The 26,064-nt window shown below is 36.5% G+C and overlaps 5 protein-coding genes across 7 annotated transcripts; 2 read left to right on the top strand and 3 right to left on the bottom strand.

The window, feature by feature from the left end:
* Nucleotides 1–8: 8 nt before the first annotated feature.
* Nucleotides 9–1,391, bottom strand: LOC108975392. Of its 2 annotated transcripts, none has more exons than XM_018943855.1 (3): nt 1,184–1,391; nt 787–1,122; nt 9–719 (listed from the first exon to the last, which is right to left on the bottom strand). In XM_018943855.1, the coding sequence occupies exons 1-3, from the start codon at nt 1,194–1,196 to the stop codon at nt 139–141; spliced, it is 930 nt and encodes a 309-aa protein (XP_018799400.1). In that variant the 5' UTR covers nt 1,197–1,391; the 3' UTR covers nt 9–138. The 2 variants fall into 2 exon arrangements, with proteins under 2 accessions (XP_018799400.1, XP_018799399.1); XM_018943854.1 differs by having other exon boundaries at nt 787–1,125.
* A 105-nt stretch (nt 1,392–1,496) lies between these two features.
* On the bottom strand, nt 1,497–2,606 carry LOC108975393 (tctex1 domain-containing protein 2). Its single transcript, XM_018943857.1, has 2 exons — nt 2,260–2,606; nt 1,497–2,190 (listed from the first exon to the last, which is right to left on the bottom strand). Exons 1-2 carry the CDS (start codon nt 2,462–2,464, stop codon nt 1,931–1,933), a joined length of 465 nt encoding a protein of 154 aa, XP_018799402.1. The 5' UTR covers nt 2,465–2,606; the 3' UTR covers nt 1,497–1,930.
* Nucleotides 2,607–3,816: 1,210 nt separating this feature from the next.
* LOC108975373 lies at nt 3,817–13,133 on the top strand. Of its 2 annotated transcripts, XM_018943816.1 has the most exons (14): nt 3,817–4,087; nt 4,160–4,332; nt 4,389–4,817; nt 4,874–5,763; nt 5,815–6,630; nt 6,699–7,237; nt 7,301–7,475; nt 8,209–8,922; nt 8,985–9,125; nt 9,187–11,550; nt 11,687–11,834; nt 11,894–12,096; nt 12,159–12,387; nt 12,446–12,615. In XM_018943816.1, the coding sequence occupies exons 2-14, from the start codon at nt 4,170–4,172 to the stop codon at nt 12,613–12,615; spliced, it is 6,981 nt and encodes a 2,326-aa protein (XP_018799361.1). In that variant the 5' UTR covers nt 3,817–4,087; nt 4,160–4,169. The 2 variants fall into 2 exon arrangements, with proteins under 2 accessions (XP_018799361.1, XP_018799362.1); XM_018943817.1 differs by lacking the exon at nt 3,817–4,087 and having other exon boundaries at nt 4,170–4,332; nt 12,446–13,133.
* A 34-nt stretch (nt 13,134–13,167) lies between these two features.
* On the bottom strand, nt 13,168–14,397 carry LOC108975375. Its single transcript, XM_018943818.1, has one exon. It carries the CDS (start codon nt 14,302–14,304, stop codon nt 13,300–13,302), a length of 1,005 nt encoding a protein of 334 aa, XP_018799363.1. The 5' UTR covers nt 14,305–14,397; the 3' UTR covers nt 13,168–13,299.
* Nucleotides 14,398–16,975: 2,578 nt separating this feature from the next.
* On the top strand, nt 16,976–22,487 carry LOC108975389 (protein pygopus). The gene is made up of 3 exons (XM_018943852.1): nt 16,976–18,061; nt 18,280–21,268; nt 21,346–22,487. Exons 2-3 carry the CDS (start codon nt 18,633–18,635, stop codon nt 21,464–21,466), a joined length of 2,757 nt encoding a protein of 918 aa, XP_018799397.1. The 5' UTR covers nt 16,976–18,061; nt 18,280–18,632; the 3' UTR covers nt 21,467–22,487.
* The last annotated feature ends 3,577 nt before the right edge of the window (nt 22,488–26,064 follow it).

Below are 26,064 nucleotides of genomic sequence, written 5' to 3' on the forward strand. Positions count from 1 at the left end.
GTGGTTAACTGTAAATAGAAGCGGGATAGGAAAGATAATTCAAAACTAAATCGTGGGTTAAGATAGTGAAAAATTCAATATGGAAATATACCAAGTTCAAATACTCAAAATCAATTTAAGTGCATATTATTTTTAGTATTAGGAAAAATTAATGTGATTAATCCTGTTTAGGGCTAAGTTATGTAATATTTGTAGTTTCAAATTTTGAATTTGTTTATCTTTTCTGTAAAATATGTGATCGCGCTTTTGTTGCATACGCAACATTTTCAATCTTTCTCTTTCCACAGCAACTCGATACAAATGCAATTGCCGAATCCGCTGAGACCGAGTCCGTGGTGAATGACCGTTAATACGAAGACGTATATGTCGCAACCTTTTTGATCTACAGTTGCATTTACATTTACCATTATTTCTTGTTGACATATTTTGCATTTGATCTTTCGATTCCCCAGTCCCAGTTTCAACCATAGGGGAAGAAGTTACATTAATAAATTGTGGGTCTTCATATATTCGTTTAATCACTCCGTGATTAATTGACATTGATGCCGAAATCGGATCAGCTAAACCAAAATATTCCTTCCCATTTTTATTTATTTGCTTATCGGAAGACGATGTTTCAAAATCGTCTAATGAAATTGCCTTTTCAATTTTTATTGCGACCTCTTGAATTGGTGGTGGCATAACGTGAAAATTTTGCACATTTATTGTCGCGTCCTGAGCTGTAAATGAAATAAAATATTTTTTTTTTTACTAATTTATTAAATGGAATAACACTTCCAGCATTACCCATTGGTTCCGATGAACATCCAGGTAATGCCAGATGTTTACTCTCTTGTACATAACTCTTTGCTAATGCTTCTTTCACTTTTTTAGCCTCAGCTGCACGTATACGACCTAATTGCTGTTTTAACCTATCTTTTGATCGTTGATAGCCAGCAGCCCGCATATTAGTTGCTATATCATCCCATGCCTCCGATTTCTTCTTAATTGTCATTGTATCACTTCCTTTATTTTCTAAAATAACTTGGTGAATACGCGTAAGAGATAGTAGTAATTGTTTTTCGGCTTCGGTCCAATTTGGTTGCCGTTCCCTTTTTTCTTTCACTTTGATGTTAGAAGCTACTACTAGAATATATGTTTAACAATATTTTCCCACTTGCAAACAATTTTAGTTTCTATTTACCACATAAATCCATAATTCTATTTACAGTACGGTCCGGATCTTTCGTTCAAATGTGTAGTATTAACGGCAGTAATTAATTTTTAAATGCGTACCGGTATTTTGATGTAACCTTTTCAAAATTTTAAGTTCTTTATTATGTTCCCCACAGAAACAATAAATAGAGAGTGCTGCCAGAGTTTCAAAGTACTATTCTACTAAACACTTAAACAAAAGTTAAAATGTTGCTAATACAATGTTGATGCAACATAATATCATAAATTATTCCATGTACATATACAATCGTTATTCATGTGTAATTAAAGAATGTATCGAAAACATTTTCTTGATTGTATTTAGTTATCGTTGTTGTAATATATAAAAACATTTGCAACAATTCATTATCCAAAGAATACAATTTTGAAGTGCTACTATTGCCTCCCACATAAACATGTAAGACACAATTTTTAGATCAACCTTAATTATTATGTATAATATATCTCACTTGGGAGAAAAGCGCAACAGATGTACAGATACACCATCTTTCAAGAAAATGGTGCAATTTACTTTCAAAATTTTACTCTCAAACAAAATTTCCTAAAACTATTAACTAAGAAGAAGCGACGAGGACTCATTTAGCTAAGGTGTGGCGTCCCACCTACGGATCATTCGTACAATTTACAAGAGTTGTACTGTTTGTACATTGTCTGATATTAAGCTAACTTGTGTTTTGAATATGACACTTGTTTTATGTATACTATATATGAGTAATTAATATAAATATACACCAAATACGGTACAAACACAAAATAAGCTGGCATTCGTAAATACATCGGATGTATGGGAGTCAGCTTCGGCATCCCAACAGCACTTCGCTATATACCGGCAACCAGCACCCAGCTGCTGACCCAATGTTACTTGTACAACATGCTTAAAACGGGGCATTTGAACAATATCTTTTACTGCGGCACTGACTTCATCAGAAATCTCCCGAGTCCACTTACGAGCGTCATCTGCATTATATACTTTCCCTAAACAATAAGATATATTTTTTCTTATAAATGTGCTAGAAAAATGGAAATAAATAGAGCATATGCTACCTTGAAGTTTATCATATATTGTGGACTGAATAATACTTTTGATATGTGATGCTGGAAAAAGTTCTCTTAAAGAGGGTTTCATCCGATATGACGTTACAGGCAAATTTGGGCCTACTTCTTCAGTTGCATCCTCAACTATTAACAAGTCAGCTGCATCGCCCACATCTGTAATACGCCTATCATCGTAATCGCCTTCGGTATCCATTTTATATATTTTTTATTACTTATTTTTACACCAACTGGCTTTAAAATATATTTTTTAGTCCCAAATGTGTATATTGAAGATAGTTGCCTAGCAGTCGTTTATTAATAAAACTAAACAATGTACAAGTAAATTGAAAATAAAAACAATGAAAACAATAATTTTGTTTATTTTGGAGGTTGCCATATGTATATTATATTTTTCATAATAACTTCTGGGCTTAACAAAAGTTCTACACAACGTAGTTTGAACCAAATAACGTTATCCCAGCTAATTCTAATTAAGCAAATGTCTCAAATTAATTTTAGAAAATTTAGAAACTCATCAAAATTAAAAAATCGATAAGTGTTTTATTTTAGTTAATGTTTTTTCAGTTATCAGACTTGTTTCTGTATGTTTCGTTTTGAATACTTACAATTTGTTGTCTCCGCAGCAAGATTTCTATTTTTTTATTATGTATGATTAGTGTTTATCGCAAGAGATTTACTATTATTTTTCTATAAAACCAAACCGACCAACAGATAGATATACCAAAAAGTATTAGAAATATATATATAAGATATAAATTATCTGTTATTGAAAATTATTACCCCGCACCTTGACAGAATAAAGTGTATGTTTTACTAACTATTGCCATTGCCGTTTTATGGATGAATAAATTTATGTGGAAAATAAAAAAGTAGAAATAAATTTTTTTCAACAAACGTATTTATTGAAAAAAAATAATGTTTTTTCAGAGTACATATAATATATTGTAGCATAGTTTTTGTATACCAATTAAATTAATAAATTTAATTTGAGATTATTAAATTTGATACTTCGGTCAATTAATAATATTAAACTAAATATTATATTATTGGTAAAATATATTAAATTATTTTGAAAATATACTAACTTATTATTTCGTACTTGATTTTTATGACTTAATCCGACCGTCTTAATACTCGCGCTACTAAACGCTTGCATAGAAATTAAAACTGATCTGCCACATTGCTGATGTGACTTTTCTCTGCATGCAGTATTAATGCACGTATTGCCTATGGAGGCAAACAAATTGAGTATCCACAGGCAATACGTATAGCAATACAGTTATTATGGAATAAATATTTGAATGCTGAGATGCCTCGTTTAGTACTTATATGATTATTTATGTATATCAAACAAGCGAGCTGGGAGCACCAGTCGTGATCTTCAATTTCTTTTATCCACACTTTTCTTTAAGTAAATGCTTTTCTGACACTTCCGTAAAAAATTGCGCGTTTGTGGGTTGTACAATTGGGTGTTATAAAAGAAAAATTTACAAATATAATAAAATATAGAATTTTCTTGCTTAAAAATTATTTCATAAATATAAGCAATAAACTTGGTTTTTATTTAAACATCGGATTTATGAAAAGTTTGCGTGAAATAAATAAAATAGGACCATTTAAAATTATCTTGAAGAGATTTTTCACTTCTCTTATTTTGCCTTTTTCTTTAGTTCGACATCCTCTATGTTCATCTTGTTTCGAACTTTCGCGTTTTTTGTTTATTTCATTTAACGCTAGTGCTTTTCCACAGTAGAACCGGCGATTATAGCAAAAACATGAGTACCAACACCTAAAAAACTTTGGATACAAATCAACGGTTTGTAATGTGAAACAAATTTAATTATCAACTTTATTGAATTAATTTTCCCTCTTTCTCGGCGCGATGAAGATCCATTCCGATGTCTAGTTCAGTATTTATTGAAAGTTGTACCAAAGCCTTCAAGGGCGGTATAGAATCAGAAAATGAAGTTGAGATATCAGGTTCTCCTGATTCGAATTTGGTAGTGGTATATGGAAAAAATGGAGTCAACTTTGACAAACGTGGCATAGAAAATCTAATTGGTGGGTATTAACCTGCAAAAGTTTATGATATTTTAAATATTTTTAATTTATTTTAGAGGAGAAAACTTTATCATCAATAAGTGTTATCAGATTAAGTTCTCCCACACCTAGTATGTTGGATGAAGAAGAAGAGGCCGAGAAAGCAGATGAACTTTTACGTAGACATGCTGAAAGATTATCCGACGATGAATCAAGTAGAAGTAGCAATAATGGCTCATGTGTTGAGGGTGCAGAATATTCTGAAAGTGATGAAGTTCCTACGTCCGAAGATGAAAAAAGTGATGCTGATTCTGACAATTCTGCAGATAATGTTAAATTGGAAAATCGCAAAAAGAAACAGAAAATGAGGAGAAAAAATCGCAACACTACAAAAATACAAAATATGAAAAACAAAAAACATAAGGAACGTCCTGATATTATTGGTCTGACAGTGGAAGAGTTTTATCCGGCAGTATCTGCAAAAGAAGTAGTGAAAGAAGCTTTAAGTAAGAAATTACGATTTATTTATTTTATTAGATTTTTTACAAACTAATACTTTTAGAACTAGCAGGGGTGTCAACATTTAAGAAAACGGCTGATTATGAATTCCAAATGTTTGTCATTAAGAACGATCACTGTTACACTCCATTTACTTCGCCTGCACAAATGAAAGCCAAACTTGCTGAAAAATACAAAGCAGAAAAGCTTGCAGGACGTAGAATCATTCCACACACCGCTGTGACTATGAAGCAAATACAATTGAAAAAGAAAGTCATCGAAGGGTTTCACGATCATTTGGATCAATCCACACACACCAATAAAGATCAACAACTGAAAATATTTACTAAGCCTGCGAAGTTAAATAAACAAACCGAAAGAGATGAATTTGTAGAGGGCGAAGTCGACATGCATAGTTCCACAGCGGAATCTGACTTTGATGTACTTAGTGATGAATCTGGAGATACCGATAATGATCGTGATAGTGATTTGGACTTTAACGTTAACAACAGAAAAGGCCGAAAGAAGAAAGATCTTGTTACGAAAGCAAAAAGACTGTCTGCTGGAAAAGTATGTGTTAAGCGTATTATAGCACAGCAAGACGATGAAGATGATCAACGTAATAAAAATCCACGACCGATTACAAATAATGTTTTTAACCGCCCAAATAAAACTGGATTAATTACCAAACCAGGAGGTTGTGCTCCAATAGCAGTGCAGAAACTTCTTTCAGATGCTGTTGCTGCTTTAGCACCTATTCCAAAGAGATCTGCTGCAGTACAAATAGATGAAAGGGAAAAAGTCGTAAATGTGTCGAGTCGGCCGCAAACCATACAAAGTACTATACACAGAGGCCCTACAATAGAGATACAACATGGTATACAAAAAACTCCAATGGCTCGTACACATTTGCAAGGATCTCCACAGTCTGTAAAAGAAATCGTCATCAATAAGGTAACATAAATGATATTTATCAAACAAAGAATGCTACAACATTTTTTTTAGGTTATGGCTAGTCCAAAAGGTGGATTTACCGAATTAGGTGAATTGTTATCTCAAACAGAGACCAAATCTTCTAGAACGACACCTCTTACTCCAACTAATAGCAATAAGAGTCCTGGATTAAGGCAAAAGAATATACCATCACCTTCAAAAGGTTTTATGCCGTTGGGAATTGAAACTGCTGCCAAGAATAAACTGCCCATACAAATTTCAATTCAAACTCATCAAAGCTCTTCTGAACTGGCAAAAAGTAGAATTATTATGGAATCACTGCCACTTGTTCAACAGAATCATACGCCAAGCAATGAATCTTCAACGCAATGTACCGGAAATGAACCAAGTTCTTCTGAATTAGCGTCTGAGCATTTTGATCTCATCGATTCGATTGTAAAGGACGAAATGCAAAAGGATTCCTTGATGGAAGTGACCTCGAAATCAAATGAAAATATACCAAAACTTGTAAAAATGTTAGAGAATGCCGAACAATCATTGGAATCAACTGCCACAAACCTCCAAATTGACAACAATCTACGTAATTTCGGTACAACCTCAGAGGGGAATGTAGACGATATTGACATATCTAACGCGCCACTTTTAGAATCGTCTGATGGCGTTGAAATACCGGACGATTTACTTCAGCAAGTTGTAGATCTCATTGAAGATGATGAAACTCTGCAAGAAGCAGTTGAAAAGCAAGTATTTAGCGAAGAACATAACGATGAATTTGCATGTGCTGACTCTGCTGAAACAGTTAATATCGTGCCCACGACGACTGGACCACACCAGCTAACGACTACACAAGTATCAGCAAGTTTGCAGGTAAATATATATATATATATTTTTTTTTTATTAATTGTCAATAAAAAGTATTTGGATTTATATCAAAGGAACCGAATCAAGCGAAAAGCATTATTGAAATGGCCATATCAAACGTACCATCATCTTCGATTGGAACAAGTAGTACTGGCGCTGACATGCCTGTTTTCGTAACCAAAGTTGCAACCGCGAAGCCAATGCCGTCACCAACGATTCGTAAGGAACCAATTAAAATTGTACGTGGAAATGGGCGTGTTATCACGTTACCTCCAATTGAAGCACCGACAACCCGTGCTAAGCGAAGAGCCCAAAACCAACCAGCAAATTCAAGTACAATATTTAATGAATCTTCGCTGGATAGTTCATTGCAATCGAATTCGTCGTTTACTACAGTTGAACAGATACCTTCGGGTACAGTTGAAAAGAAAACCGAGGCTGCAAGCAAAAGACGAGTTTCCAAAGAGTCGGCAACTGGCGGAACAAATGCGAGCAAAGCCAAAAAAACTGTAGTTGCAACGAAGAAAAGTACTACGGCTAAAAATGTTGCCAGTAAATCTGGAGCAGAGGAAGATGCATCGGCTTCTCAAGAGGATGATGACGATCCCAATAGGTTTATACTCTGAAATATAAATTACTTTACTTATTAACTTTATTCATTTCGAATATATTGTAGGCTTTGGTGTATATGTCGACAACCACATAATAACAGGTTTATGATTTGCTGTGATGTCTGTGAAGACTGGTTTCATGGTACGTGTGTCAGTATCACAAAAGCGATGGGAATAGAAATGGAACAGAAAGGCATTGATTGGACTTGTCCGAAATGTGTGAAGCTTCAAGAGGAAAAGGTTAATATTACCATTTTATACATATAATATATGGATTACAATTAATGTTAGAGAATAGAATCAACATACTCCCACAATTTTTTGGAATTTTCGTTTCAAAAATCGTTTCAGCAAGACCAAAATTTTATGTGTATAAGTTTTCTAAACAGACCCTCTAATATAAATATATACAAATGATCTTCCCAAAAAGCTGCACATTTGCCGGAACCGCCGAACCACTGTAGTGTATAACTGCCACATGTATGAATGCATTGTATAGACAACTTTTGACAAAATATCTTCACGGAATTTGTCACGAATTATTCTCTGCACAAAAAGTTCAGATACAACTGAACAATCAAGTTTTTGTATGGTAAACTATTATTTAATAGGATATCTTAATGAAATTCCGCGACTATTTATTGTAGAAGGCAAAGGCACGATCTACGAACTATGTCTTCAGTACGAATCACCATAGCTACCATACGAAGTGACGGATCAAAATCATGTTTATATAGACAAACCTTTTATTTTTTAAACCTGAATCCGCACAATTAAAAATATAAAGACACCCTACCAGATAATTCTACATTTATGGGTTTCATTTATTATATGGTAGAAAATTATGATCGCATTTGCGCCATAGCTGTTTAACCATTCAGGAAACATAAAAGAATTCTTAAATTTCCTTAATATACTCAATTTCTTAATTAAAGTATAAAATAATAATGAACAAGTTGTTTTCTATTTGCAGAAACAAAGAAAAATTACTGACATGCTTATTCCAAGAAAGATTATTTCGGAGGCCACAATTCAAAAACCCGAACATGAGCAAATCGGAACCAAAGCAGCATCTGCCAATAATTTAGATTCGACCGTTACAAATTCATCTTTTGAAAGCTTTTTGGACACAACACAAACGACTTATATCAGCACGAAATTGCAGGTTGGAGATGTAACACCAACAAAAACAACATCAAAAAAGGTAACAAAACCAAATGTAAGCGCGATGAAAAAAAAGCCAACGACTTTGAACGTAAAACCAAAGGAGGTCAATACCCCTGCTTCACAAACAAAACGCCGACTTCCAGTTTCACAGCAGGCGATGAAACATCAAGCGGAATCCACAAAATCTTCCTCAGTAGCACAGTCTTCAACTAGCGCCCAACAAGCATTCAAAGATCTTCAAAAGCCTATACAAGCAGAAGCAATTTCAACTGAGCCACAAACTTTTTGCATTGTCTGCAAGAAAGTTGCACGATCGAATTCCATATACTGCAGTGATGATTGCATCCGAAAACATGCCCAGAATGCCCTTAATATGTTTGCAGCCGTTTCATCAGCCAAATCCCCCGAGCCGACTGTATCTTCCAACATAAATGAAGATGCTGCCCTGAAAAAGAAGAAGGCGAAAGGTCTCTTTGAGGATATCCTCTCCATGGCAGACAGGAAGCCGAAAATCGAAAGGGTAATTCATAGACATTTTTATTATTTTATAAATATTACTATTTTTCTTGAAAAAAATTACAGGTGCATGTGATTGAACGAAAAAGTGGTCGTATCCTAACTGGAAGCAATGCGCCTACAACGCATAATCTGAAGAAATGGCTTCAAGACAACCAAACATTTGAGGTGGTGCAACCGGGAAGCATTCAAGCACAAGAAATTGAAGTAAGTTTAACAACTGCTTACGTGCGAAAGATTCTAAGAGCCGATTCCTATTTAATTTCAGAAAAAACAGAGGCACCGTCAAACGCAATCACTATCCCCAATAGTTATTACCAACGTAGGCAAACATATCACATATCAACCTGCAAGTACACATACACATAATATTCAAATAAGTCAGTCCCCGCATGGTAGCAATACAGTCGTGGTTAAATCATCCACGCCGCAAAGAGACGCAGAGTTAAATGTACATGTGCTAAAGCCCGTAAAGCAATTGATTGAGCAAGTCGTAAAAGCCGCACCAAATAGTCCCAGACCTGGTACGCCCAAACAATTACAAAAGTATCCTCAACAGGTTTCTCTTAAACCCGATAAAGCGACACGTGGCGATGCAAAAGAGGAAGCAAAAGATCGAAAGGAAAAACCAAAACAGCGGTCGTTAGCTGAAACCGTCACCAAGAGGCAGTCCGACAATGCTCCATCTGGGAGCACTAATTCTGAGCCTATCCGTTTAAATGTGCGTCGTACTCTAAAGGAACAGTTGCTGCTGCGAATGAATGAAACGGGATCCGAAAATGAGAATTGTAACGGCACGTTGCCAAAATTAAGTATAGAGCAGATAGAGAAATTTGTCCATGAAACTGAAGCTGAAATGTACGATTACTTTAGTCGAGACACCGGCGCACGTTACAGAGCAAAATATCGATCACTGATGTTCAACATTAAGGATAGAAAGAATCGAACACTTTTCGCTAAGATTTGTGCCAATAAAATTCAGCCCAAGCAATTAGTCCGAATGTCACCTGAAGAATTAGCTAGCCAGGAATTGGCGCAATGGCGCGAGAATGAAGCAAAGCATCAGTTAGAAATGATAAAGAAATCAGAACTTGACTTGCTTTCTTGTGCTAAAAATTACGTTTTGAAAACCCATAAGGGGGAGGAAGTAATTGAGGGAAAACTGGAGGATTGTGTTAATTTAGACGCTAGCATACCTGTTGAAGATGTAGTGTCTGTATTAAACAGCTCAATTGTGAGCAGTAGCAGTGCATCAGATCTTGTTAAGGCAGATCTGGACCCGAACTCGTTTATTGAGCATCAACAGAGCAATGAGACCCAAGCAACAAAAATTGGTAGCCACTTTGATGAAGAAAAGCAAAAAAGTCACTCCAAAGAAAAGGATAGAGAGCGCGAAGGCGAAAGGGATCGAAATCGAGATCATGGTCGTGATCGTGAGCACACTCACGCTCGTGCGCGGTCACATGATAGTGACCATAGTCGCGAAAGGATACGAAAGAATAAAGATCGTCACAGGGATAAGTCCAGATCGCGGAAACGCAGTAGAAGTCATTCTCGCAGTCGCAGCCACAGCAGAGAGAAGCGACACAAAAGTTATCACAAAGATGAAAAACGAGAGAGAGAAGATCGTGAACGAGAAAAAGACAAAAACAAAGAAAAAGAGCGGGAACGAGATCGTGATGTTCGCCAACAAAGAGATGAGTGCGATAATAATTCACCTGTAACGGTGAACTCGAATAAAAGCAATACTATAAGTAGCAGTAAAGACAAGAGTAGCTCCAAGAAGCCAAACACTCCGAAGTCGGTAGAAGTCTATAGCTTAATTGATCAAATACTAGAATCAACAAAAACTGTGGAAGAGGCTGCAAACCTTATAAGCGATAAAGAAAAATTTAAGGAGAAAGAAAGAGAGAAGGAGAATCCCAAAAGAGAGGCAATCAGACAAACCGCCACTCCTCCCTTGCCTACGTCATCGGCAATTAAGTTTGCAGCTGAACACAAACCATCAACGTCAAACGCCCATACAAACGATGATCAAGAACCAAGTAGCACCGTGACTATAGCAACACCACCACAAGATCCCTACACTCGTTATACTGATGCCGATTCTCCAACATTAAGTGGAAATGTATCCTCCACCGCACTTTGGAGCGGCATCATTAATATGGTCGACGTCGCCTCTTTCCAGATTGTGCTGCAGTCAGTTATAGGAAACTCTCTAAATTTGGGCACTTTGCTACCCGATGAATTAGATGTCGTTGGTCGTATAGGACCTGAGACTGTATGGGAATATATTTCAAAAATTAAAAGAAGTCCCAACAAGGAAATCGTCATTATTCGTTTAATTCCGGGTTCTGAGATGGAAACTGCAGCTTATATTGTGCTATTTCAATATCTTGAAAATAGAAATCGTTTAGGCGTGATAAATAGCGTGTCGCCGCAAATAAAAGATTTTTATATATATCCATTAGGAGCAGGAAAGCCAATGCCTCCAGTATTATTGCCAGCAGAAAAAGTGGATTTTTATGAAGATCCTCACAGACCCGATATCCTAGTGGGTGTAGTAGTGAGAATTATTGGAAAACGGCACTCGGCACTACCAAACATCGCTGCTTCGACATCAACATCAAAAGTAATTATTACAACTTCAATAATATTTCATTACATTTTAAGCAATCTAATAAGAGAAACCGCTCAATAGAAGTGATATTATATCACGCTTGCTAACAAATATACATACTTTAACGAAAATGTTTGAATACTTATAGTCACATCGCCGTGGAGTCGACCCGGACACGTTTACCCCACCTGGCAGTCCAAAGAGAAAACGTCGCATGCATGCGTCAACGCCGAAAGTTGATGAAATCGACGTGGATGCTATAATAAAAGCACCAATCATTACCAAATCACATAAAAGTATAAAAATTCAATATTAAAAAATATCTTTTGTAACAAAAATGCATTTTTTTACACAGCTTCTCTACCGCCATCCAATATCACAGATGATGATGATGAGCCGTACTCACCTGGTGGAAGTTCTGATGATGATGCTCTCATAGCATCTAAAATGCCTCGAAGATCTGATGAAGACGACTTGAAACGTAAAATGGACGAACTGAATCGACAAATCGCAGCACAAGAAAAGGAAATTGCGGGTTTACTCAATGTGGATTCATCGGTAAATAGAGTTTACTTATAAAAAGTTGTTTGTACATGTCTAATGTTTTTTTTTATTTTTAGTGTTTTGCTTCTACCTCGGCTACTAAGACTTCGGCAGTTTTAGCAAATATATCGATACCATCAAATCTTTCTCAAATACTTGCCAGCATAAAGAGCAAACCAGATAACAATCAAACACATTTCGCATTAACGTCGCATTCAACGTTAATTCAAAGTGCAAGAAAGAGCCATAGTAGTATGCTTGATGAGGACGAATACAATCCTGAGTTAGTTACATTTGACACAAACGGTAAGCCCTAAATTTTACTTATCTATGTAAACCTATTAAACAGAATATATATTTTCAGCCAAGCTAACTGAAAAACCTTCAAGTCGTTTAGCTCAGTTAAGCGAAGCGGAACTTTTGAGTATGGTTCCTGATGGCATGATTGATACTCCACCGACAAAAAAATCTCATTCATCTGGCGCCGACACAAAATCATCGCATTATGAGGAGCCTCCGCCACCAGGTGTATAAATTTACGCCGCATAAAAATATACATTTTCTGTCGTGATTAATGCGAATTTGCCTGTAATTGTTTATTATAAATTCTTAAACTATTTGCACTAGTTTATACAACAATTTTACCGGACTGGTGAGTTTTGTGAATTTAAGAAATTTGTACTATTCAAAATTTCTCATTATTAAGCACACAAAAATCGGAAACAACTATTTGCTAGGCAAAAGTAATACAAATTCGATGCGAAGAAAGTAGGAGAAATAGGACCTTAGGTCTTTAGTTTTCCATACAGGGTTATAGTATATTTACTTTCTCAGATTGTAGTTCGCGTGAGGGTCATATTTAATGGAATAGGTTACTAGCTATTTAGTAACACAAAGTCAAAATTTAGGCATTTCACAGGTCGGTGTACAGTGGGGAACATATATTTTTTATATAATATGTTCTTACATTTGCTCTAATTCTAATATTCACTTATATTGTATTATAGAAAAGCCTGCTTGTAAAATAAAAGTAAATGCAGAAGCTAAAAATATAACTTTGTTTGTTTGTTTGAGTTCTAGCATTTTTCATATCGATTTTATTGTGGATAATATTAACGTTTGATATTTTTATCTTGTTTATATGAGTAACTACGATATGCAAGATTTTAACTATTACCTAACATGCATTATACTCGGAATTTTGTGCAATGACTAAATTTAAACACACGGATCATGTTTTACATTAAAATGGGCACATGTTACTTTAGGTCCACTACGTATTCTGGGGACTGGTATTCGAAAAAGGGTACCCTTCGGCATGCAAACACATATCTTATATTGAATACTCCCAGTGCGCAGTCCGAATTCGGAGCTGACGATTGGTATTTTATCCATATCCAAATAGATCCCGTCACCAGCCTCCAAAATTATTAATCCTTCGGTTGAATTAACGGTCATATCGTAGGAGAGTGACTGTATAAGCACATTGGCAGCATCTAATGAGATGCCTTCAGATCCTTTAAATGAAACGCCAACATCTGTATCCATATTTAATGAACTACCGATGGGACTTGCTATGCGACTAGCGCTTACCGTTTTTGCAAATAAACTTTCGGCACCAGCTGGAATATTGTAGTGTGGACGATGGGATGTGAAGATAGTATCGCCGCTGGTTGAATCTCTCACTTCGAAATTGTTAACCGCTAGAAACTGTATGCCTGATTTATCCAAAGTCAAGCGATTATAAACCTGACCATTCTTATGGAGTCGCACATAGACACCGTCATCACCGGTAATTGTAAGAGGATCATCAATAAACCCTTCAATGCGACCGTTTTGTTTACTGTATACACGATCCAAATCGGTGTATCCGTAAAACTTAATCAAATCGTGTTCGGGTATTATCTCCAGACCATTAATACCTCGACCGAGATGCATCACACCGAATATTGTGAGCATAAGTATGAGATTGCCTATAGTAAGTACCAGCAGTATAAAGAAGATTGTCCAAAAGGCAAAAGTTTTACGGCCTTTTTTGATAGTACCACTATTACCAGCATCATAGGCGCAATGAAACTTCTTTTCTATGCAGCTATCAACATCGGGCTGTATGTGTAGATCCGTTTCCAAAGGAAGAGTGGCTGACATACCATTCTCCGACGGTGCATCATCAGTGTATGAAGGCGAAGGTCCACGCACAAAAGTATTTCCATAATTATGCATTGCAAAATTGGCGTTTAATATATACAACAGCTTCTATGAAAAGCAAGTGTCACAATTTTTACTTTAAATGTGTAAATGTAAGTGCTTGACTATATAAATACTTGTTTTTACATACAAATACATAAAATCATATATATAAATATCAGGGAATACATTTTTTAGCGCTCATGCGCAGGAAACAACACATTATTCACTCGCTGGTACCTATATATTATAAACATTTTTAAATTTTTAAGCAAATTGGAATATCAACAAAGTGAGTATAAAATGTCAATTCCAAACATTTGGAATATCGATGCTTATACAATGCCTAATAAATAATTTTAGAACTCACACGAAAAGTATTTGCATTTTCTATAATTATGTCAGGAATATCTTTTCAAAGATTTAGCATGTGTCACTTTATATACATAATTCCTGGAAAATATAATGATCGAATGAGATATGATATTTAATTTATCGGAGATGTAATGATAAGTAATCGCCAGTATATAGATATATTTTAAAGGACTAATAACACTTTATTTCTATAAATTCTATTCTAAAATTAGGTAATTACCAGGTCTGGTTTTTGGTGTTGTTGCAGTCGTAGAATTCTTCACATAATTTGGGATAACGCTAGCGAGTTAAGTCTTTAGACGGATTAAAAATACGGGTCGATGCACATAGACCTGACCTGGGGAACGGCTGTATCTCATATAACGGTATTCTTCAAAACTAAAGACTCATATTAAGTGGTTAAAATGATACTCTATACAAACATTGTAAAATATTTAATATACTTTTGAGTAAATTATTTGTCATAAAACTCTCAACGAACCTTAATAAAAGTCTATAGAAAAAGTGGAAATTTTCAAAAATGGGGCTCTGCTTGCCCTCAATCTCCACAAACTTAATATTGTAAGATTCGGAACGGTAAATTTAAACATGCATTTTCCTGACTTTGGCTTAAAGTCCAAATTCCGGTCAGATATCCTGATACAATAATGTGGCAATGTTTCGCTTAACTGATGTACATATGTATGTAGGGTTCCTTGTAAAACGTGAATTAACTCGACCTATAATTTTTTACCCTCCACATATAAAAAATACATATTTTTGACTAGCTCTTGAATTTACATAGGAAATTATAGATAATAAATAAAATATCTTAATGAGTTCCAATTTTATCATTAAATTTATATGTTTGAGTATTGATGTTTATTCCCTTACGTTGGTTTTTCTGTTGTATTAAGGTTCAATTATGGGTACCATACCAAACGGCTGATCGAAGCAGCTGCTTCCAAATAGTAGTGCCCACTATATTAATTAAATATTGGTTTCCGCCATAAGCATTAACAGCAGTTTGCTGTTCATTTTATATCCTTTTTTTTGGCATTTTCGAAATGAAAGCGAGCGAAGTGTTTCTGTAGGTGGTACAAACCGAAAAAGCAGCGTTCATGACTAAGTTCTGTGTGAAACTCGGTAAATCTGCTTCAGAGACGTTTTAAATGAGCAAGCCGGCTTTCCCACATGTTGCTTTAGTTAGAAGTGGTGTGTTTCGGTGGCAACCGGCTTTTTTGGAGGACCGGGAAGAGGTCGCTGATGAATGTGCAAATCCAAAGTGAAAATGGTGCTCATTGTCTTTTTTGACCTCAATCTTGTCCGACCAGACATCGCAGCCGATTGCACCTCGACAACGCTCCAGCTCACACCGCCTTTCTTGTGAACAGCTACATAACCAAGGGCTACATCCCAACGTTTCCGTTTCCTTGCCTGAAAAGGCCGATTAAAGGCACGCATTTTGAGACGACAGAGGGAATCCAATCAGCAAGCACCTCGGGTTTAAACGCTATTTCGGAGAATGCCTTCCGTAACGCCTTCAATGCTTGGAAATTGCGCTACATCGAAGCAGAAGGAGCCTATTTTGAAAGCTTTTAAAGAATTGTAATGATTGTTTCAATAATTTTTTAAACCGACACAGTTTATTACTCTTCGGACAAACCGTGTATTTTCAACTTCTGGTTTGAATATTCGTTTTATTATCGCTTCAATTATAGACAACGCTTGAGTTGTTAGTTTTAATTATCGTGAAGGAAATAGAATTTCTCCGATATGCTTGATATCCAGAATAAATCAGACTACACGAATACTTATATTATTAAATGACTTCCATTAAACTGAATATTAAAGCTTTTGAACGGTAAATTTAAACATGCACGTTCCTAACTTTGGTTTAAATCCAATTTCCGCTAAAAATATCCTTATACAATAATGTGGCAATGAATTTGTATTTGAAATAATATTAACACAGGATTATACAAAAACCGTTTTAAGACAAGTTTAAAATAATAAGCATCACCCTGTTTTTCTTGAACAAGCATTCCATACAACGTTGCCATAATTCAGATTTTCCTACTAATTTGGAAAAATGTCTATATGTTGCATAAAAACTCTAGAAAATAGCTAAATAAATATTTATGACACTTAGTTTATTTTATGCCTAACAACATACTAGCTTGCAATAAAAATATAACTTGAACGTTTTTTTTTATTAATTTCATTCAACATTTATATGAAAAGAATTCAGTGGTAACCATACTGAGTGCTATTAACGAAAGTGTTGAATTTAACGAATCGTGTTGAGGTTCGCTTTTTCAACGAAGAAAAAGAAGAAAACAAATTATGAATTGAATGGCGTTACTGAAAGTGGAAGCAATAATTCATTGTCAAAAATATAACCAATTTAATATAGTTTACATAAATTTGCGTAAAAAGTGACGTATAAACGCGGTACCTAATCGCGTATTAGCATTAGCCAAAACGAGACGTAATGTAAGGAAACGCGAAAGAAATTGAAAGTGCCAGCTAGATAGCGGCGATTTAATAAGTGTGCCTACGTATGTGCACTTTTTTATTTGGGAAAGCGAGGATTTTTGGTCGTCGACGACAACGGCCATCACATTAAACGTGAATAACTAAATTAATTAATTTGTTCTCTGGTTAGATCAAATTGTGTCCTGATTAAAAGTAATAGTGAAAAAACTCTTGCAATATTTTGGCGCAAGATTTTAGTCTTCAACTTAGAGTGAATTGTTATATTCACTTGGCCACCGAACAACCTATCCGTAAATTTAAGCTATGAGATTTTGAATACTGAGTGTAAAGTGAATTATTTGTGTTTAAAGAAAGTGCATTTTATGAACGTGTGCATGGTGCATTTTGCAGAACGCTTGTGAAAAAAGTAGTGAAGAGTAGAAAATAGTCGCAGTAGCCGCTATGGTCACAGCAGCATGCAAGCAGGCAGGCAGAAAAATGTGAGCCATGCAAAGAGGCTGCGTTGTGAAAGAAAAGAAACGAACAAGAAGCAGCATTTAGCAGTTGAAGAAAAAAAGACAGAACCAAAGGTAGAAGGCGTACAAGAGTAAAAAGGTTAAAGAAGAGTGGAAGGAAGATAGGTGAATAAGAAAAAGAAGAAGACTTTAGAAGGAGAAGTAGCCATAGCAGTTGCAGCATAGTAATTATTGTTTTGAGACATTACGAGTGATATTTTGGTGCAGAATTAACTTTTATGTAGTTTTAATAATTTAATGTGCTCAAATCTATGTAGTGTAAAAAAGTTAAGAGGTTTGTTACTAAATTATAGGCAGCCCTTGGCTGCAGGCTGCCCAACAAGACACCAGCCGTGTTGCAGCGGACGTACCTAAAAGTGGATCAACTATTATTGTAATCTTAATTTGATTACTATGTCTCCATCTATTAAGAAATGATAACAACGGTAAGACAATTGTACAAGAGATCCCAACCTCTATATTTGTTTATATACAAATTTAAGGATTTGGGTATACATTTAAAAAGTGTATATGGAACAATGCTATGATTCTGTAGAAAATATTTCTTATAACAATAATTAAACAATTAAATAATTGATTAATCTTTAAAAATATATTTAAAATTCAAACAGAGTTCTAATCAACTTTTATAATTAACTTACAGATTTGGTATTCCGGAGACCTTGCCTATTTCCCCACAAAATACGAGTTGATCTCGCAGACCACGAAAAAAATCAACGGAATTTGTATTAACGACAGCATGCTGTGTCCTTTTTTCTAAAGGACATTTATAAGGAACACAAAATCATCAGATGATTGTACATCCGAATGTGCCATTGAAATTAATAATTAAAATTATTATTAAAATACTAAGAGAGTGAGAGAAGTTGATCAAAATTTAAAAGATATATCGCTTAATTAAACCGCGTATACTCGTATAATAAAGGCGCGGAACCTTTTTTTATTGCTGAAGTGAGTCAAAAAGCCGTCAACATTAGGAAGAAAAATACTACGAATATGACCCATCATCTCGGTATGGCTCCATATCGTTTGACGGGTCCAGCGGGTGGGTTATGCCCTCCCGATTTTAAACCGCCACCTCCAACGGATATCATTTCTGCTCCGAGTAATCCGAAAAAGCGACGGAAAACATCTAATGCTAATTCGGTAGCGGCAGCAGCTGCAGCGGCAGCAGCGGCTTCGGCAGCTGCTAATTCAATGCAATCACAAGCTCCTCCCACTCCTGCAGATTTGTTACCTCCTCCACCAATGGGAGGTTTTGGAGATACTATCGTCGCATCCAACCCATTTGATGACACACCTCCCAGCATGTCCAGCAGTAGTATGTCGAGCATGAGTCATATGGTTGGACCGGGTCATTTTGGTCCTGGCGGTATGGGTGGCCCTCATATGGGAATGGGAGGCCCACATGGTCCACCACCCCACATGCATCCGCATATGCATCCTCATCATCCCGGTGGGCCTCCGCACCCACATCATATGGGTGGTCCGCCCATGCGAGGAATGAGTCCAATGGGAATGGGTAGTCCTATGGGCGGACCTGGTCATCCAATGGGTCCTGGAGTTGGGCTTCCACCGCATATGAATCATGGACGAGCAGGTGGACCAATGGGTAGTCCTATGGGTGCAATGGGCGGCATGAGTCCTATGGGTGGTATGGGAGGACCCAGTATATCTCCTCATCACATGGGAATGGGAGGACTGTCACCTATGGGTGGACCAGGACCAGGGCCGGGACCTGGGCCTAATGGACCGCGTGCAATGGGATCACCAATGGGAAATCCGCCTGTAGGTAGTATAGGAGGGCCGCCTGGTATGTCTCATGGGCCTGGTCAAGGGTCACCAATGAACTCATTGCCAATGGGATCACCCATGAGTAGTGCGATAGGTAGCCCACTTGGTCCACATCCACCTCACCATCAACAACAGTCTCAGTCTCAACCTCCGCCGCATATGAACAATGGCCAGATGGGCCCACCAACAATGCATAGTCCCCTAGGAAATGGTCCAGCGAATCATAGTCATTTAGTAGGAGGGCAAGGACCCGGGCCTGGTGGCCCTTTATCATCGCAACAGCTAGGAACAAATATGATGGGCACCATGAGTGGGCAATGTGGTAATATTGGTCCGGGAGGAAATTCTCCTGCTGGTACAGGACCTGCACATACGCAGAATAATAGCAATAATAGCAGCAACAACAATGCAAGTAATAGCAAYAACAATCAGAATCATCATCTCTCTCCTGCGGGGCGTATGGGTGGTGCGACGTCTCTAAGTAACGGACCTATGCCACCATCATCCTCGTCGGCAACGACGGCAACGTCATCAGCATCGTCCATTTCTGTACCAACATCTTCTCCTGCGCCAGGAGGTGTAAATCCGGGTATGTCTCCGATTCATTCATTGAGTGGGAGTATCAGTGGAGGACCTGGACGAAGTCCTAGTATGATGAATAATGCAGGTTCAGGCGCTGCCCCAGGACCAAGTCCGTTACAATCTCCTTCGTTGGGTAGTGGAGGAAGTGGAAATATCGGTGCTAGTCCAATGGGATGTGGTGTAGGCGGCAACACAACTGGTCTCAACATAGGTCCTGGCAGTGGTAACAATAGCAATAACAACAGCAACAATCCCAACAACGGTCCGATGAGTTCGAGCGGAAGTGGACAGATGAGCGGTCCAATGCAGCAACAGCTGAATGCAAATGTTCCTATGCAGCAGCAGCAGCAGCAGCAACAACAACAACAACAACAGTCTATGGCGCTTGGTGGGAACGCGGGTGTTGGACCTGCTGGTCAAATGCAAATGAACAATTCCGGAGGACCAGGAAGTATGGGTTTAATGGTAGGCCAAGGACCTGGTAGCCAAGGAAGTGGCTCCAACCAGGGGCCATCCGGAATGTGCGGTGGTATAGGCGGGGGTGGTGTACCCAATCAAATGCTTCCTCCACAACAACCACATCTCGGACCAACCCAACAACAATTAATGAATCATGCACACCACCATCCGGGAGGACCAATGCCACCTCACATGATGGGCGCTGGACCTAACTCGCATATGCACGGACCTGGAGGTTTGATGCCACCACACATGGGTGGTCCTGGAGGACCTAATCATCCCCATCCACCTCATCATATGATGGGCGCTCATGGCGGCAGTTCGCACATAGGTCATATGGGCGGTGTGCCCGGACCAGGTGGTGGTAGTGGTCCTGGTGGTATGAATGTACCACCACATCCCCACGGGCATCATCCGCATGCACATCCTCATGGACCTCCACATACGATGGGCGGACCCAATCAAAATATGTTCGGCCCTGGTGGTCCAATGGGTCCAATGAGCGGGCCGGGTGGTCCGATGGGCCCTGGGGGCCCAATGGGTGGCCCTATGGGAGGTCACATGGGCCCCATGGGTGGTCCAGGTGGACCAATGGGCAACCTTGGTAGCGGTATGGGCGGCCCAAAACCTATGCCAATGGGCACTGGCAAAATGTATCCACCCGGACAACCGATGGTGTTTAATCCTCAAAATCCGAATGCGCCACCAATTTACCCATGTGGTATGTGCCACAAAGAGGTCAATGACAACGACGAGGCAGTATTTTGTGAATCAGGATGTAATTTCTTCTTTCATAGGTGAGTAAGACAACAAATTTTTGTATTTAAATAGTGAAAGAATAATATTTAGTAATATAACTAATATCTATTGGCAGGACGTGTGTGGGTCTCACGGAGGCGGCTTTTCAAATGTTGAAAGATGAGGTGTACGCGGAATGGTGCTGTGACAAGTGTTTGTCTTCCAAGCCAATACCTATGGTAAAATTTAAATGTTGAAATAACACATGAACAGCGCATTAGCGCTTTGGCTTAGAACTTAATTGACAGCAGAAACAGTGGGTATATCTAGCTGGTGTAGTGAAAGACACTCATCTTTACGCAGACCGCCAGCTAAAAATGGTTGTTATTGGTGCCGGTTAACATTGAAAGCAGGAGCAACAACGACACAAGACACACAACACCAATGTAGAATAATAGTTAAAATAAATTCGGGAAATGACAGCGAATGTGAAAACTGTTGGCAGCACCCTGATGCAAAATGAACGGCCCAAACATACAAACACATATATTCGCGCTCACCTACAATCACATAAACACATACTACTTTGTATAAATTTAATTGAAATGCAAAAAACTAAATAGAATTAAGATACTACCATTAAATAACATAGGAAGTAAAACATAAAAATGAAATTTAGAAATAGAATTTATGAATGAGTGGATCAAATAAGCAAATGCAGTTTAATGAAAGTAGCACACGTGCAGACGCGCATTAAAGTCGATCGAACCAAACGTTATTTAGAGGGAATACAGTGCAAATAGGTGCAAACTAAGTTTAATCTTAAAATATGCGCTAAAATTCCGCATACAAATCAAATCCCCAGCGGCCTTTTGGGGAAAAAGTTATACCATCGAAAAGCGCCATTGCGCTAATTTGCATTTGTCGTACACGAATTGCTTTATTTACACGCTCAATGTGGTCTCACCCATAAATGTACTACAATGACTCGGTCCGAAAAAATACCATACTTCAATCATTTTTCAAATTGTTTATGATTTAAAGGTTTCTATTTAATTTCGACATAGATTCTTACTTAAGATTGTATTGTTTTAAAAATCCTAAAAAAAGGTCGGAAGCTTGTGAAAACGTTGAAAATTTTACATTTCAACTCTTTTGTGTTCGTATCTACTCGTAATACTGTTTGTTTTTTTGTGTGTCGGAAATTTTCTACTTACTGAGTAAATTATTGCTTTGAATTCATGTAGGGCACATTCATGTATAGTAAACTTTTTAATACACACAAAGTTGCAAAATGAGGTGAAATTGCTCAATTAGGAACTTAATGAAATGTTTCATTCAAGTGGTATTTATTAAAGGAGCATATAAAAATTTAATTTTTTATGGGTTTATGAAACTTATGTGTATTCTTTTTTCAAATCTGAGTTTACTGCAGCGTTAAAACAGAACCGAAGTGTACTTTGTTTGGATACATTATGCCCAAACCTCAAACCTTTAAGAAACTCTGCTTATTGCTGTCTGCTGCGACTTATAGTTATTAACATATATGTAGTGTTATTGCTTGCGCCATCTGTTTACTATTTTTTTTTTTACAAGTTATTTTATTATTATTATTTTTTTTCGTTCGCTTTAGTTTCATGTGGTGTGTAAGTGCTCCATTTTTAACTAAAAACATTTTTTATGAAAGGTAATTCTGCGTGTGTGAATTTTCAAAGATAATAATAAAATAACAAAGAAATAAACGTTGAATGATGAAAAATATAAAAACCATACGAAAGCTGTAATTGCCGATATGTAAAATTTACTAACTAAACAATTTAACATAGTCATAAGTATAAAATTAAGTAATTGATCATTATTTGATTATAAGACGAATTAAATATTATGCAATGAACAATTATACGAAAATTAAAATTAAATAAACGAAAAAAAAGTAGGTAAAGTAACAATAAAGTACGCAAACAATGAATAATAATGAAATAAGTACTAAATTATATTAACTGGGAAAGCCAATAAAAATGTGTAATAAGCAGTTGTAGCAAATACAAATTAAAAGCAAAACAACAATTAAATGGACATTTTTTTAAATGTTATCGTAATTAATAATGAAAATACTGCATACACAAAAAAAGAAAAAACATTACACAAAAATCTTAATATAGAAATATTAAACTATAAGTTATTTATAATTAAATAAAATTAAAAAAAAAATAAAAAATAAAATTCAATAAAAATAAAAAAATATAAAATCTTTAAGACTTTTTATTAATTTATTGTTATTTTACTACGCCGTTATTAATTCTCCTGAACTATTTGAAAAATATTGAGCTTTGTTTGACTTGGTCAAAAATGTATACAAAATCAGTCCGACTTTTCCACTAGTTCCCATTTGCCAAATATGAACATCTTAACTACTTCTACTTGACATTAATATGTGTAATAGTAAAATCAAGTATTTATGGTAATACACTAATTATATTTAATGTCATATAACAAAAAAACATAGATATTTCAGACAAATCTAACAATTCTTGCAATTATGGTAGTTTTCGGTTCAACTGACTTTGCTCTTCTCGATTTTTTGACTCAACATCATTCCACATTCTGACCAATGTTTTAAATTTTTATATTCTTGCAACATATTGTTACAAAGTATAATAATTTTATAACTTCTATTTGTATTACCAAAAACTAATCGGTAATGATATAGGATTATGTACATACATATAATTATGTGATCAGCATGATGAGACGAGTGGAAGACCGAATGACTGCCTCCCCATCCGTTCGTTTGTGCAAGCAGTAATTTGAGTAAAAATTAAGATTTCTTGAAGAAACTTTGTACACATGTTTCTCGACACCATGAAAAGGTTGGTGACATCAAATGGTAGTCCACTCACGATTTCGTCGAACAACGAATGTTGAATTCTTTCCCAACATTTTAATAACCTGAACAGTGTATATTGAATTTGCTACCAGGGCCGGCCCGAGACAGTTTCCCGCCTTAAGCAAATTTTTCTTCAAAACCTATTTTGCTTTAACATCTTGATTAATATACCCAGAGAAATATGTAAAATGCCTACCAAAAATTCTGGCGCCCTAGACAATTGCCTAATTTGCCCATATGGAGTTTTTGAGATATCGATCTGAAATTTCGCACACGTTTCCACCATACATATAGCAAACTAAATCACCAAACTCAAGCTCCTGTAAGGAAGACCCTTGTTTTAGAGGAAGTATCTTCACAAAATTTGACATGTTGTACGTGCAAAGAAACGATGCAACCTCCGAACATATCGTTTAGCTCGCATCATTAAAGCATATAGCTGTCACAAAAAGAATTTAATTTTGATATTATATATATTACTGTGGTTGTTGTTGTAGTGTAGAAATCTACCGCTACTGTATTTTGTCACCGGTTACAGTTACCACGAAATTCTGCAAAACAGTACTTGGCCTTTGACGCTGGGACAGATTTGCCATAACACTAATCAATTCACCTCTTTGCATCCACGACGTTTTGTCCATCATGAAACAGTAGCAGAGCTGTTATCACTTTGAGACTTTGCTTTTGGCGCGCTTTCATAGTCTGACAATGACTTTTAGCCCATGTGGTATGATGTATCTAAGATCCGGATGAGTACCATATTAAATATGTTTGAATTTTAAATATTCCATATTTGTAGAACCGATATATATATATTATTAACAGCCGTTTTTCAGAACGCTTTTATCCAATCAATGGCGTAACTATACCGTTCGAGGCCCGTGGCAAATTCATCGAATGGGCCCCCTGCTCTCCCACTTACTCAATATATAAAGAAGAACCAACAACAATAGTATTTTTTATTTTATAATATTTATTTATACACTTTTATTTGTAAGAGTTAACTAATAAATCACTACGTGAAGTAGGTACATACAAGCTTTATAATTATAATTTCTTGATTTTCTAATTATTCACTTTTAATTAAAGGTACCTAATTTAAAGTACATATTGAACTGAAATCACAATTTTATTTTAAGTACACAATTTTAATTATTAAAATTCCTTTCTTCCGACCTTCTGTTCAGCAAAAGTCTTAATGACATCATCAAAGTTCAAATTTCGGGCCATAGAATTTTCGATGGATAGAATAGCCAAATTGCTTAACCTTTCTTGTCCCATAGAATTTCTTAAATAAGTTTTTATCAATTTCAGTTTTATAAATGATCGCTCGGCACTAGCCGTAGTTACATAAATGGTGAGAACTAACAGAAATGAAGTGCACACTTCAGAAAAGCTTGAAGATATAAAATGATTCTTTATTATTAATAAGTCAGCAAGTTCTCTTATAGAAGATGACCTTTCTATTTCGTGTTTAAAGGAGGATCGAAAACTGAGAATTTCTTTGGAAAACGATATAGATATATCTTTTTTATATAAATGGACAAATTCTAAAGCCTTTTCCAATAAATCAGTATCATTCTAGTTTGCTTTGCAGGCTGCAAGACACTAAAATTGGAAACAATTTCATTCATTCCAAGGAAATGCGATCTAAGTTGATTAATGATGATGTCTAATACACGATAGGGAGGATGGAGTCATGTGTAGAAGTTCACGTAAGTGAGGAAAGTTTTCTGATCGCCATTCACTTGGGAGTGGCCAGAAACGATTCTTTTACATATGACTCAAGCAGCTCACGACTTCCGGTCCTTGACCAAGTATCCTCTGGTAAGCCTAAGAACATCCGTTTGAGGGCAAGCTAAAGTGAGAAGGCGAAATATTCCCTGCATAGGGTTGTGCGCTGGGTTTGGGATCCGCCACGTAAAAAAACCACCCCAATGACAACGCAACAACAGCCTCGGATGAGAG

Source organism: Bactrocera latifrons, unplaced genomic scaffold, assembly GCF_001853355.1.
Source record: "Bactrocera latifrons isolate USDA-ARS-PBARC rearing strain unplaced genomic scaffold, ASM185335v1 scaffold_64, whole genome shotgun sequence".
Classification (NCBI taxonomy): Eukaryota; Metazoa; Arthropoda; class Insecta; order Diptera; family Tephritidae; genus Bactrocera; species Bactrocera latifrons.

Coding starts and splice junctions, on each gene's coding strand:
- LOC108975393 (XM_018943857.1), bottom strand. CDS start 2,464: ATGGATACCGAAGGCGATTACGATGATAGGCGTATTACAGATGTGGGC. Junction 2,191..2,259: donor AATATATGATAAACTTCAAG/GTAGCATATGCT, acceptor CTTATTGTTTAG/GGAAAGTATATAATGCAGAT.
- LOC108975392 (XM_018943854.1), bottom strand. Junction 720..786: donor ATGTTCATCGGAACCAATGG/GTAATGCTGGAA, acceptor TTTCATTTACAG/CTCAGGACGCGACAATAAAT.
- LOC108975375 (XM_018943818.1), bottom strand. CDS start 14,304: ATGCATAATTATGGAAATACTTTTGTGCGTGGACCTTCGCCTTCATAC.
- LOC108975373 (XM_018943816.1), top strand. CDS start 4,170: ATGTCTAGTTCAGTATTTATTGAAAGTTGTACCAAAGCCTTCAAGGGC. Junction 5,764..5,814: donor AAGAAATCGTCATCAATAAG/GTAACATAAATG, acceptor CATTTTTTTTAG/GTTATGGCTAGTCCAAAAGG. Junction 12,097..12,158: donor TACTCAATGTGGATTCATCG/GTAAATAGAGTT, acceptor TTTTATTTTTAG/TGTTTTGCTTCTACCTCGGC.